At 34.2% G+C, this 14137-nt stretch overlaps 1 protein-coding gene across 2 annotated transcripts in view; it reads left to right on the plus strand.

Moving 5' to 3' along the window:
• Nucleotides 1-14137, plus strand: part of ASCC3 (activating signal cointegrator 1 complex subunit 3) — a 252139-nt gene that overhangs the window by 50756 nt on the left and 187246 nt on the right. For both annotated transcript variants that reach the window (XM_030235642.2, XM_050973217.1), the window contains exon 9: nt 13698-13898. In XM_030235642.2, the coding sequence (XP_030091502.2) occupies nt 13698-13898 (201 nt within the window). The remainder of the gene's footprint in view (nt 1-13697; nt 13899-14137) is intronic.

Consider the following 14137-nt stretch of genomic DNA (forward strand, 5'->3'; position numbering starts at 1 on the left):
TTCTCTGAAGCATCTCCATGTTTGGCAGGTGTGACTTCCCTGAAGTCTGTCATCCATTCTTAGTCCAACATTATCACAGACTTAAAAAAGACTGTAATATATACATTTGACATAGTTAAAAATGTCTTTTTAAACTACATCTATATATGTAAAACACATATGTACAACATGTATATGGGGTATGTGTATATATATATTTCCCATTAAGAGTTGATTATTAGAGTAACAGAGGCTTTTAAATAGACCACTATGTTATATATCTTTCTCTATGCCTCCCTCAGCTTGCCAGATTTCTACTATTTTATTTTTAAGATCTGTATGCAAAGGAGATAGTCAAGCCAATCTCTGTCTTTATATGAGATGTATGTAGGATGCAAAAAAATAGGGAATGATGAATAATTGGAGGTAGATGAGAACTGAAGCATGATCTTATGTCAGATTCTATGAAAAGCAAGAGACGGCTTTCACTGAGCAGCAGCCTGCACTTACTGGAACAATATGTGTCTATCCACCATTGTGGAAGTAATAAACAGTTCACCTCTTTTGGGATAGGGAGGAATGAAGGTAAAGGAAGCAAATACGTCACATCTAACATAAGTTTTGGAGGTAGGCATTATATAATTGATCAGATGTAAGCCTGTATTTGCTCCAGCTACATCCTCCTTGGCCTATTTATATGATGAGGCTTTTATTTTTGGTATGATGATGTGGATCAAATCACTGTAATGTGGCCATTTTAAAACAGACTATATTTATACAAACTGGAAGGATTTTCACCAAAGTATAACGAAAAGAGGCTTTTACTATTGTTTCATAAGAATGGGCAAATATTATAGATACTTTCCTATCATTTCGGTTTTCCAGGATTACTGGAGAAATTGATAGATAACCGCTTGCACCCACAAGTCTTTCCAGATTGTACAATATGTCTCTGATCTAAAAAAGCAACCAGCATGGCACTTAGCAATCTAAGTCTTTTCTTATTCCAAAATAGTGCTCTCTTTCTACTTCTGCCATAAACCTGTCGTTTGGTAGACTGGCAGCAGATTTATTTGCTTTGGTTTGACACTGGGCAAGTTGGATCCTTTTAGAATCAGACTGAATGAAGGTTTCCTTTGCAGCGTGTCTTAGCTTATCTACACAAATTTTTCAGATGACTTTTCAGTGAAAGACTATTTTTTTTTTTTTTTGGCCAATAGCTTCTCCTTGCTTTTCAGCTGTAATATAATGCTCGTACCTACCTTGTAGTGTCCTAAAATATGATCTGATCATTTGTTCTTTCGGTTGGTTGCATTTGTCCTAGTCTCATGTGCAGTTTAGTTTAAGACCTTTTGTAGTCTTGTGCTTTTAATCCTTTTAATATTACCAAGGCATTTGTCTTTTTTCTTTAAAAATCAGTTTGCAGCTATTAGAATATAGTAGATTGTATAATACTGAGTGAGTTGACACATACAGGTGATCACCAAACCACAGCTGCCATGCAAAGGGTAAATTTACTTCATTACTTTGCCGGCAAGGCTGGGTGGCAGAGACACACAGAGACACAAGCTCACTTAGGCTTAGCTCATCCCAGCAGGCAGAGCCACACAGGGACACAGGCTCCCTTAGGCCTAGCTCATCCTAGTGGACAGAGGGGGAAGGGGGAGGTAGCAGCCCCACTACCAAAGGATATCGCAGGGCTTCACACACTGGGGTTGATCACAGGTCTGTGCCTTTATGATCTCTCTTGCAGCAGGGGGCTCAAACACGTCTGTGAGAATGTGTTATCTCAACACAGGAATCTTCTTAGCATACTTCTCAAAACAGGCAGAGAATGAACAACACTAGGCATAATAAATGGAGTTTTTCCACACCAACATTCTTAACAGTCTCAGCCATGAGGTCACTTTGAGCAAAACTGTTACATCCTTCAAATCTTCTGGTTTTCCGGTTTCAACCCTTTTGTCCCAACAAACACATTATAGATTTTTTTTCTTTTCTTTTTTTTTTTTTTTTTGTGCTAGCTTATTTATTTACATACTCATAATAAGACCCTTTTAACATCCTGTAAGTTTGATAGTGTTACATGAACAAACCACATTTAAGACACTGGAGATGTTGGGAGGGGCAAGGATGCTATTGAATAACTGGTAAATATGCTCTTTGTTGTACCAGTCTGGGCTGTGTTTTTATGTACCCTTTTATTTTCAAGGGCTTGATACTAATGACAACAGGCAAAACCCACTGGTAAGTGTAGATAAAGCAAGAAAAAATCCTTGTGAATAAAAAATAATGTTTTCAAATGTCCTTTTGTTAGTGAGGTTGTAATTGAAACTTTAACAGACCTTCTCATTTAGAGAGACATTGTTTATTCTATGTACAATTTTTTTTTTTAAAAAAGGTCTAAAGGCTTTTTTAAAAAAAGATTTAAAATCTGGACTTATCTCTTCTCAGGCAGAGAAGTTCAAAGACAAGAGCAGTTAACTGATAATATAGGTCAAAGTTAAATAGGGACATCTGTACTGGTGAATATAGAGAACTTAATTTCTTTTAGTCTGCTCTTTAAACTAGCATGGCTGTGTATAATACACAAAGCAAAAATTGCTTTAAAATATTTATTGGATACTGTCTTGTAAGAGTTTTATATATTCTTATAGTTGTTTAGGTTGCTCCTTTTCATGCAAGTAGTAAATATGAATAGGGAAATGGACTAAAATATTAACATGAGATAAAATTGACTGCATCTGATTTGAATAAAATGTTAAGCCTGTTTCATTTTCTGCACAGCTGCCAAGTGTGTGTATATTGTGTAGTGGTGCCTCTGAAATAGTTGAAAATCTGATGGGAACACTTACAAAGGCAAACCGGTAAAGGGCACCAGCTGCTGAAAAACACCTGCTGAGCCTCTGTGGGAGTAGATGCATCTGCCTGTACCTAGAAGTAATCTAACAAAGTACCTGCTTTTACCTGTCAGGGTTTTAATTTGTGTAAAGATTCTTCCAGTAAAACTGGTTCTGAATACTTAAATAAAGAAAAAAATAAGACTGTTTTTTTTTCTTTTGTTTTTGTTTGTTTTGTGCAGAAAAGCACCATTTCTGAGCAATTCTCTCATTCTTATAACTAGTTTAAGTTTTTTTAATAAAACGCAAAACCAGATTTGGCAGCCAGAAGTCTCATCTACACTGTGTGTAGTGTGCTATTACAGGATACAGCCAGTCTGAAGGAGATTATGCTACCAAAGAGGAGGCTTTCAGTTTTCGTTTGGCTTAGTTTGAGAGATGTATCTCAGCGGGCTTTGTTAGAGTCTATAACATATATAACATATATATGTTATATATTTTTCATTGTAGCATATTTCATTCACTGTTGATGGTAATGCACAAACAAAAATAAATTTTACACTCAGAACTAATTAGACAAATTTTCCAAATAGCTTTTAAAACTTTGTACTTTTTGTGTTTTGGTACTTAAACTTTTATTGTTCCCACACGTTGGTGACCCTATCACACAAGGTCATCATACCTCACCTACCTTTTATTTTCTGGTGGTAGGAAAACTTTTGTGAACACTGCTAAGTTTAGCTGCAATTCATGAAAATAAAATAGCTGTGTTCTTGTAGAATACTGAATATGCTGGTAGTAATTTCTGGTAAAATTTAGGAAAAAGTCTTCTAATATATATACTGTAAAACAGGGCTGCCATCTTGCATAGCAAAAGTGTGAATTTGAGTGAAATGGAGAAGAAAATTTAGCTGTGGAAAGACTATGGCAGCAATAGTTAATCCTCTGGGAATATTCTTCAGTTTACCATTCTTTCATTTTTACTTGATGTGTTAAAATTATTACTAATTTCAGCTGTATTTACCTTCCAAAGCATTCTGATAGTTGTTCTGGGTTTTGTTAGGTTTTGTAGGAAGAAATAGTTTGTTGTGTTAACATAAGCTAAAGTAAATAGTTCGAAAACATTATTCTGAAGTGCCTTCTACATTAACAGATTAAATATTCACTTCTACATGAACATTTAGAACTAATGCCTTTGTGTGCATAAAATAGTATTGACCTAATTAGGGGTCATTTAAAAATAAACTGCAGAAAGAGAACTATACTTCTAAACTATACAGTAATATGAAATGTTCTTACCCTGCTCTTAAAAACAGGGTTCCTTGCTTTCAAGGAAGATAATATTTAGGCTCCAGTTTGTCAAGTTGAACTGACTGGAATTTAGGTGACTTTTGTGTATTGAATTTTGTAGAGTAAACCCAATGACCAGTAAAAATCCAAGAAGCATTTCAGGTAGACATGTTCTTACACAGTGCAGCTGCATGTAGCTCAAAAAAAATGCAGCTTTCTGGTTCACAGGATTCTTTTCCCCTTGTACTTAATCAGTGTAATATTTGAAATCCAATTATGTCTACCTGGTGACTTTGCAGCTGTTGTAGTTTCTTTGGCCTCATTAAATGATCATAACAAGTGAAATATTTAAATTGAGAAAGCAACTTTTTAAGTGTTAATTTTTCATTCTTTATTCATTGACAGGAATATGGACTTTAGTATAAAGTGCATGCAGAAATCTGGAAAGTTTTTAATTAAAACAACTCAAAGTAGTTTTAGTCATTTTGGTAATTAAGACTGGAGAATGAATAATGTGTTCTGCTGCATCCTGTTTAGGGAATAGCCACTTCTCAGTGGAATTTCACAGTACAAGTGTGGAAGAATGCAGGAGTCTGCTTTACTTTGATAACATCCCCAAAGGCAGCCTTTCATTCTTTGGAGTATTCGGTCTTCATTTAAGGTGAAATACAGGATAGTATCTTAAATTCTAATTCAAATTGTATCAAAGGCCAAAATTGGTTTTAATTTTTAAGAAATGTAATCTCAAAGTGAGAACTTCGAAAGTCGAGGGAGGAATATGCTTGTTCTGAAATGCTGCAACATATCAAAGATTACCTTTCACTCAAATTATTTTAGACAAGTTATAGTTTGGCTGATTTTAATGTTGTCTTTAATTAGCACGTATTTCTGTATGCCCCTTAAGAAATGAATCTTTCATCTTAGATGAGGATGGGCTGTGTCTTTCAGTGATAGAAATGGGACTGAGATGGTTCAAGTGATTTACTTAGAAATCACCAAAAAATTTTAAATGTTTTTAAAAGATGTTGGGGTAGAGGAGCTATATGACTAGAAGATTGACTTTATAACTGATGAGCTATTCATATGTTAGTAGTGACATTCTTTCAAAACTGCAAGAAGAAGAAAAAAGATAAATTTCTCTTGATATGGTGCAGTGGTTTCAAAATTCTTCCAGCTAGTTCATAAATTGTGATTCATAGAGGAATTCAATTACCAAAAAGTAATTTTTATGTAGTTTCACAGCATATCATAATCTTTTTACTTGGGAAATATTAGCTGAAATAATTTTCTATTGGTTAGAATAAAAGACTTTTTAGTTTCTGGGCTGCATGTTAGTAGCCTTTTTTTTCCACCATTGGCCAGAATGTATGTAGCTACTTTCTCAATGCCTTTGTTGTCTTTCCTTATTATTTTTTGGGTTTCTCCCTTTGCCTTGCAGTGTCTATATTCTTGAACAACTAGGAAAGGTTTTTGTATATTGACTCTTTGATTGAAGTTGCTTTTGAGTCAGTGTGCATCTAATAGTGATGTTTTTTTCCTCTTAGAAATGCTTTGTATTTTCCCAGGGGAGTAAGTTATGAGAGCAATATGCCATCTCTGTTGAGATAGGAGTCTCAACAGAGACTCCTATCTCAAAAGAGACTCCAGCTCTGTTGAGCTAGGAGTCTCTTTTAGTTGTATTTAAGTATAAGAAATTATAAGAGTGTTTTCTGAATTGGAAAAAACCCCAACAAAAACTGAAGAATAAAATGTAGCATATAAACATCATCAGTTTCCTCATTGCTCCATGTAGGAAAGTCAGGGAGATAGTGGAGATAGATACAGCTCAATATATAGCAGGCCAGGACTTCTAAAATGTTTCTAAAAAAATTGTAGATATTTTGAATGTAGATTTTAAATATTTTTTTAAATGTGTACAGTTTTTTGTGTTTCACTCTCCCATAGTTTTAGCTTTGCACAGCATATTTTTTAATTTTATGAGGAAGAAAACCTTTATTTAGTTACATTTAATATGGATGAAATGTGATCAAATTAAGCCCAAATCCTTCTATCCTCATAAGACTTTAACTTCTGAGGTTATTAGGAAATGCCACAACTGTTGCCAATTTTCCTTCAGCTGCATTAGTTCAAGGTAATTTTTGTGTGTAATTCACAAATGGCATCAGAAGGCTCCAGGAGGAGGCTGTGTTCTGATCTCCATTTCATTGCTATAATCTGGAATAATTCTCTTGACATTGGATACGTTTGAGTTTGCAGCAGTGTCACTGAAATCCAGATCTCTCCTCTGTGTCTGTTTGGATGCCAAAACTTATGCACATTTTCTGTAGAAAGAGTTGCTTTTATGGAAAAATCTTTCTGAAGCACTTTGTTATCCAGTTCCTCAAATCAAATCACCAGAGGGTATAATCACTCTGTCTATAATCTTTTGTCATATTGTAACTAGGTTGATGAACACAACACAGTTCTCCCAGTGAAGGGAGGTGATCCCCCAAGCTGTTTCAGTTTTTTCACTCAGAGCAGTGAAAGCCTTATAGTGCCATAGTGGGGTTCTGTAATTTCCTTCAAACTGATTTGGGATATATCCATGCAGATGTCTTTGGATTTAATCTATACATTGAACTCAAGAATATTTCTCAATGTTGTCTTTTTAGTACAAGAGCTAGTGCTTGAATAATTCAGAAGTCTGTAGAAAAGGTATGACTGCTGCAGTTCTTTGTATAGTGTTATTCATCAACAGAATAGTTTATATAAAATAAAGTTGGTGACAATGTAACTGTAGACTTACAAGGATTTTTGTTGAAATTGCTTCAGGCATGTAAACTCATAGCTGTCATATATGAAGGTAAATATTTTCCCTAAAATCTTTTGATTTTGAATAGATCGTTCTTCTTTCTTCAGGAGTGCAGAAGGCAGGACTGATGACAAAGAAGACAAACAAACAGCAACAACAACAAGAAAATAAAAATAAAAATCAAAGAACCAAACAAAACCACAAACACATAAAACCAGAGATAGAGGCTTTTTATTCTTTGACTTCTTTTGGTTTTCACTTACTCTTTTTTTTTCAAGGAGGATCTATGTTTCCATAGTTGGTAGGAGAATATTATGCTCCTAAATTTTGCTACAATTTGTTTTTTAATGGTACTGTTCTGGACTTCTCTGGGTGGAGTCTGGATCTTCTTAAGTGAGAGCTTGTTTCTTGAACAGCACTCACTGTTATGAACTGCCCAGAATTTTGACATTTCTGAGAATTGAGTAATTCAATAAAACTTTCAGTGTTTGGCAAATGTGAAGTATAAAAGGTTTGGAGAGGCAATGTTTGATAATAATTTAGAAGCAGCATTCCCAAAAAAGCAAAATCATAATAATTTTCATCATTTTTGTGTTGTGGTGGCTTTGAGCTGGGGTGATCCTTTAATAAAGAATGAATTTATAATTTTTTTTTTCTCTCAGGAGACTTCCTTTTACTCCAGTGAACTCTGTTAGAATCCAGGAGAATTTTGCAGTGTTCATTTTGAGTTTAAAGATCCTAGTATAGTTGAATGTATGGAAATTCCCCTGGTTTCTGATGGCCACTGCTTAAAATACTTACTGCATTAACCAGTGAATGTGGTGATAATTTTGAAATATAAACTCTGTAGTTTTCTAGAAGATGATGTTTCATTCCAATTAAGAACATATTTAAAGAAGTCTTATGTGGGCTAAAATATCAGAGTATAATTATACTCTTATGGTTCATTATTTGTCAATTCTAGGAATTCTTCTGACTTCTTAATCTTATTAAGAGACTGGAGCATCATTTGGGTGAGGAGAGTGTGAGAGAGCTGAAGAGGAGGCTCAGGGGAAATCTGACAAGTGTATATAAATACCTGATGGAAGAATGATTAATAAAGAGGGAGCCAGGCTCTCATCAGTGGTGCCCAGTGGCAGCACCAGAGGAAATGGGCACAAATTAAGACACGTGAAATTTCATCTGAACAGAGGAGACTAATTTTTTACTGTGAGGTGGTTGAATACTGATATGGTACACTTTGCTGAGAAAAGTTGTTGAGTCTCCATCGTGGTTGATAGTTGAAATGTAACTGCATAGGTGTAAAGGATCCTGCTTTGAGCAGAGGGGCTGAACTGGATGATTTCTAAGTTAAATGATTCTGTCATCTGTGGTTACTGCTAATAGTGACCCCCAGAGCCCATACCATGCAAGAATTGCTTTCAGTTCTAGGCTAGTCAGGTGTAGCAGGTATGGTGTTGAAATAAGCTGCTGCTTCTCTGATGCCCTTTGTTATTTGCATCTGTCTGACATGTTTTACTCCAAGCTTCCTTTATAGCACATAACTCTTCAGGTACTCCACTCTGGATGAGGTATAATTTGTACTTACTTGAAGAAATTGTAATGCTGATTATGGCCCAAAGCCAGTCGTAAGCTCTATTTGGTACGCTTGTATAATTTTCATATCTCTGTGTATGCTACTTGTTCCTGCAAAGATTGTTCCCCTAAGTCCAATGAAATCTCACTGATATGATTTGGTGCTAAATGGAGCAGATCCAAACATCATGCAGTTTTTCTTTTACGTGTTATGAGCCTTTGCTTAAAATGTATATGCACACTTTGAAAGACAACATTTCAGTCTTTGGGGCAGGTAGGAAATTATATTCTCAAATAGTTCTCCTAAGATGATATAAAAATAATTTTACTTTTATGCTATTTATGTAGTTGCATTTTTATTTATTACTCTTCCTAAATCTCACAAGCTACTACTTTTTCATGGAAGTAGCAGAATATGAAAAGTATCATCAGGAGAGGGAAGCTGTGGAAGTCCCCAGGTATAACATCTATGTTTATTTCTGGGTGTACCTTCAGTAACAAAATAGGATTTACACTGACACAAAAGTACTTTAAGAGTATAGATGCATAATTAGAAAGCAGGGGGGAACTACTAATTATTCATAATTCAAAAGGATAGGGGGAATGTATTTATTAAAATGTGTATGTGTATATACATACATATAAGAACATGTTTGTGTGTGCATAAGAGTATATATGCATAGATATGTGTTTTAACCATCATTCTAGGGGACAGTGGAGGGGAAAGATGACCTAGAGATTAGTTATGTGTCAGAGCAAGGAACATCAGAGCTTCGTATCCTGAATTTCATGGGTTTTATGTAAAAAGGCATGGATTAGTCCTACTATTACCAGTTAGATCAATTAGATTTTTCACTGAAAGTGTAGCAGAACAGCTGACTGCAAAATAGGATTTGTTTCACCTGAGATACATAAGGTACTTTGCATAAAATAATTCTACATTAAAATTAAGCCAATGAGTGGAGAAAATACTGAAAGCTCAGCCTTGGCTTATGGGTGCAATGGATAATCTCTAAGATAAATGGGTAGCAATCCTATTGCTGTGTTATAATATGACAGAAGAAGTCATCATTACGGAGCATTTTTACAAGGTCTTGGTGATGAACTGCATGGCTAAAACTCTGTCTTAAGTGCTGATAGTCTGTGCTGTTTAGAAAAGATGCTGCCACTATTGTATTGCTGAAGCAGTTGTGTTTCTGAGCTGAAGCTTGCATGCAGATTGAACTGTATGGACTTGTTCATGAATATTTCTTAAATGACTTAAACAAATTTGTCCTATTTTTAAATTGCTGTCAGAGCACCAACACACAAATATCTTTCTGATTAAATTCCTGGTTTAGAATATCTTGATTAAGTGTAATCTCATTTATTCATAAATGCATTAGTTGTAACAATAAATTTGTTAGGAAATAATTGGAAAGCTTACGGAAGTAAAATCATGAGATTTATTCATTCACGTCACAGCTGCTTTGAGTATCATCTGGTTTGTGGAAAGTGTTGCTTCTCAGTGGCTTTTCATATTGATTCATACTTGTGTAAAAATGGCATCATCTTAGGCTTGAAATCCTGTTAGTTGAGAGTAACATTCAGATTGTATTCTACTCAAACTTCCTATGGTTTGTGTTGAATTCTAGGGATAAATCAGCTGTAGAAGGCTAAAAATGTTGCATCTCATTCATTTTCAGTAAAAATCACTTTCTGCCATCCAGTGGCTACCAGTCCTTTAAGCAAGAGAGGGTTTCGCTGGTTTCTCTGAAAAGGAGTTGGTCTGTAGAAGCTGATGTTTATGTGCCAGATGGGAAAAAAATGTTTTCCATTTAAAAAATATGTAGTATGTGCAAATGACAATTTAAAAAAACAAATCTTCTAGTACCTTTGTCAAACTGTGGGCTTCCATGCATACTGTTGCATTTCTGTATGCTTCCTTACTATTTTATAAGGGCAAAACTACTGCTTTTGGATTATGTCTTTGTACTTACTGCATGGAATAAAATGGAATTTAGAGAAAAGATAATATTTTTTATGTTCATGGGGACTTAGTTTGAAGATGTCTTAGGATATTTTTTTCTTCTGGAGGTACTTTCTCTTGTAGCTTTTTTAATCCTTAGTGTATTCCTGCAGAGCCCACTTTCAAAGATTATTCATTTACTGTTTTGTGATTCTGAATGTTGTATATTGATTTGTGAATGCTGGCTTGAAAATTAATTGCTGTGTTGAATGAAAAACTAGTTTCTGGTTCAGAATACCATTATTTTTAAAAAGTACTTCTAGTTCTTAAGCAGGCTTTTTTGTGGGTTTTTTTTTTTTTTTTTTTTTGGTTTTGGGTTTTGTGTGTGTGTGTTGGTTTTGTTTTGTTTTGGTTTTGGTTTTAGGTTTTTTTTTGGTTGATCTTTATTCTACTCTTAATATTCCTGTTTCAATAGGCTTAGCATCTTTCTAGAAAACAAGCTGAAGTTAATTTTTCTAACTTCCTACACAGCTTCCTCTATTTTTTTCTGGAACATCTGGTTTTTTATTGCTGCTTACCAAGTCAGTCTTAATCCATGGTGTTAATATTTTCCAATAGGAAAAGAGGCAGGAAATTATTTTTATTTTTCGAAATATGTGTTTATTTTTTGCTTACAATTGCATATAATCCTAGGGCTATAGTATATGTAATTTCTGCCAAAAGGAGAGGAAAAAGATGTTTTATGCTGCGCACTTAAAGTTTAAGAGAAGCTGGAACAGTATATTTTTACAGGCAGTAGTTTAAGAAAACTTAAGATCTCTTTAAGGTTATTAACAATCACACTGCTGTAAGGTGATCTCTATGTGTAAAGCCACACAAATTCAGCTGGGTGACTGTGAAAATTTCCTGTAATCCATTTCTGAAGATACTTAGGCTGGACTTCAATTAGACTGCAATGTTTCTGCTTTTGTTTAAAAACTGCTTCTTTAAATAATGTAATATTGGGTAATGTAGTGCTTTATTAGTTCAATTCTGTAATCACTAAGTTGTATTTGTGAGTCTCTGTCTGTAGATTGTTATAAACGCTCTAAATGGTGGTCATCAGTGTGAACTTTATGTGTTTATAATAGCTTCTAAAAACAACTCGATGGAATGGGAGGGGAAAGGAAAAACACAACCAATTACAACTTGTCAAGAAATCTCAAAATGGAGTAACAGGCAAGTTAGAAACCTAAAATGACTAAGCAGGCCATACAAATAGCTGATTGAACCCTGATAGCACCGAGATATTCAACAGGTCTCCCTGAAACCTTTAATACTTTATGAGTCTCATTCATGAGGATGAAATTAATTTTGAAGATGACACACAAAGTAAACCTTAGGTATACTAAACTTGGTGCAAAAAAAGAAGCATTCTTCCTGTAGTATTGCAAGCAGAATAAACTGTGCAAAAACAGTGACAATGTGAAAATTGTTATAATCCTGAAATTCAACCTCTACAAATCTGTAGAAACTTGATGAAAAGTGCAAAAATTAGTTGCATTAGATTCTTTATTTTTCTTCCCCAACGACAAACGTTTAAAATAAATGTTTGGATATATTTGAGATTTTTCAATCCTACAAATACAAATGAACTTCACGATTTAAATAGTACTTACTTTTTCAGTGGGGCGTAGGAAGTTTTCAACCCAAAAGCTCTAAGAAAAAGGCACTCACTGTTAAATTGAAAAGGACCTTTTTCAAAAAGAAAGTGTGTTGATTGCATAGCATTTCATTGACTTCTATATCAATGAATGTTGTTTTTTCATGTTCAAAGCCATCTAAAATAACACTACAGTTGGTTAGTCATTAAGTACATCATTCCTATAGATTTAAGAGTAGAGCATTTCCATTATTTTGTGAAAATAGTCTATCAATCTGAATTTGTAATTTGTATCATAGGCCCTCACATGAGGCTACTACAAGGAAGCTGCAGCATAATGATAGACTTAATTTCGTTTGTTGCAAAATTAAGTGAAGTATTTGATGTAAATAGCTGTTGAAGCCATCATTCCTAAGCTTGCATTACTTGGGGAGGTCTTGCTCAAATAATTTGTTAGTATTGGAATGAATTGGGAAGAATATTTGGTATTGGAGAAGCTTTTACCATAGAAAAGCACTCTATATTAGTTCAAGCACCCAGAATAATGGAAAAAAACTTCAGAAGATTCTTTGAGGCCTGTTCTTTTCTGTACTTTAGTTGTTTCCTGCAAGTAAAGTAAAAATTACAATCTTCAAATATATCAGTAAGATACTTTTCATTTTTTGTAGTAGAAGCAGTGCAGGTAATTAAATCTGTAGAAAGAAAATAATCATGCATTCGGCAGTCTATTTTAAACATCTGTGAAAAGTAACTAAGAAAAAGTAACTTTATTAGAAAATTAATTTTATATTTTAAGGGCTGTTCCCCAGTTGTGAAGGTTTTGTAATCTTCAAATGTAGGAATTACCACTGTCTCTGTACAGTGGTTCTTTCCTGATAAAAATATAATTTTTCAGAAGACCAATGGGAGCAAAGTATTACTGTAACTGATGACTTGTACTTTATAAGATTTAAACATGCATTAAATTCTTATAACATAATTTCCTGTATCAGTTATAAAATTTATTTTTTCAAAACATTCTCTAAGTTTGTTTTGGACTACACATACAAGTTTTATGTTCCTTTTGGTACTGCAGCTTGTTGTGAATTTTGTTGGAGAAAGGTCTGAACATGGACAATTGCAAAGTGAAGATGCAAGAGAAAGCTTTCACTGAATTTATGTGTCTGTTTTTACAAAATTGAACTTTATTGAGTTCAGTTGTTTTGCTGCCTCCTCTTCCAGTAGAGTAGTCATAGTTTTTCATTTTAGATTTTGAGATGTCTGTTGTTCTTTTCCTGTTAATGCTGTTTTACTGATGTTTAGTTACTAATATTTTCATATTTTATTGCATATTAGTTTTGGTCCCACTCTTCAGTAAAAAAATTAGGTGGTGAAATAGTATGAGGCTAAAGATTTTGATTTTCACACGTTATCCTGCTACAACTTGTTTCCTTTATTGATTCCCTATTTGAGGGTTGAGTAGATGTGGTACCATCAGAACAAAAAAAACTCTGAATAATAAATATATTACAACAGGTAATGAAGGTATGAAGGTATGTTTCCATGTGTTCTTTTAATATATGCATAGATACACACACACATGTACAAACATCTCTGAAAAATCCAAGATATGTGTGTTGTTTGTTCCAACAGATTGGACAACTTGCTTTTAAAGGCATGAAAAGGCTAAATCGAATCCAGTCTATAGTTTTTGAGACTGCCTACAACACAAACGAGAACATGCTGATCTGTGCCCCCACTGGAGCTGGGAAGACGAACATTGCCATGCTGACAATCCTTCATGAAATTCGCCAGCACGTCCAGCATGGTGTTATCAAAAAGGATGAGTTTAAGGTAGGAGTTTAATGAACCAAATAACAGCTTTTTAACTTGCAAGGTAAAATCTATTGTATGCCGTACATTGAATATGAAATCAGGAAGTTCTCAAGGATATTAGACTTTTCCAAGTTAAAGATAAGGCTAGATTTGATTTACTTCATTATTATTAAAGCTATTCTTATTTGTGTTCTAAAAATCTTCTTATGTGAATAAAAAGCTATGAAAATGCGTTTAGCTTTCATGCAGAACCAATT

The sequence above is a fragment of the Serinus canaria genome, chromosome 3 (assembly GCF_022539315.1).
Source record: "Serinus canaria isolate serCan28SL12 chromosome 3, serCan2020, whole genome shotgun sequence".
NCBI classification, from domain to species: Eukaryota; Metazoa; Chordata; class Aves; order Passeriformes; family Fringillidae; genus Serinus; species Serinus canaria.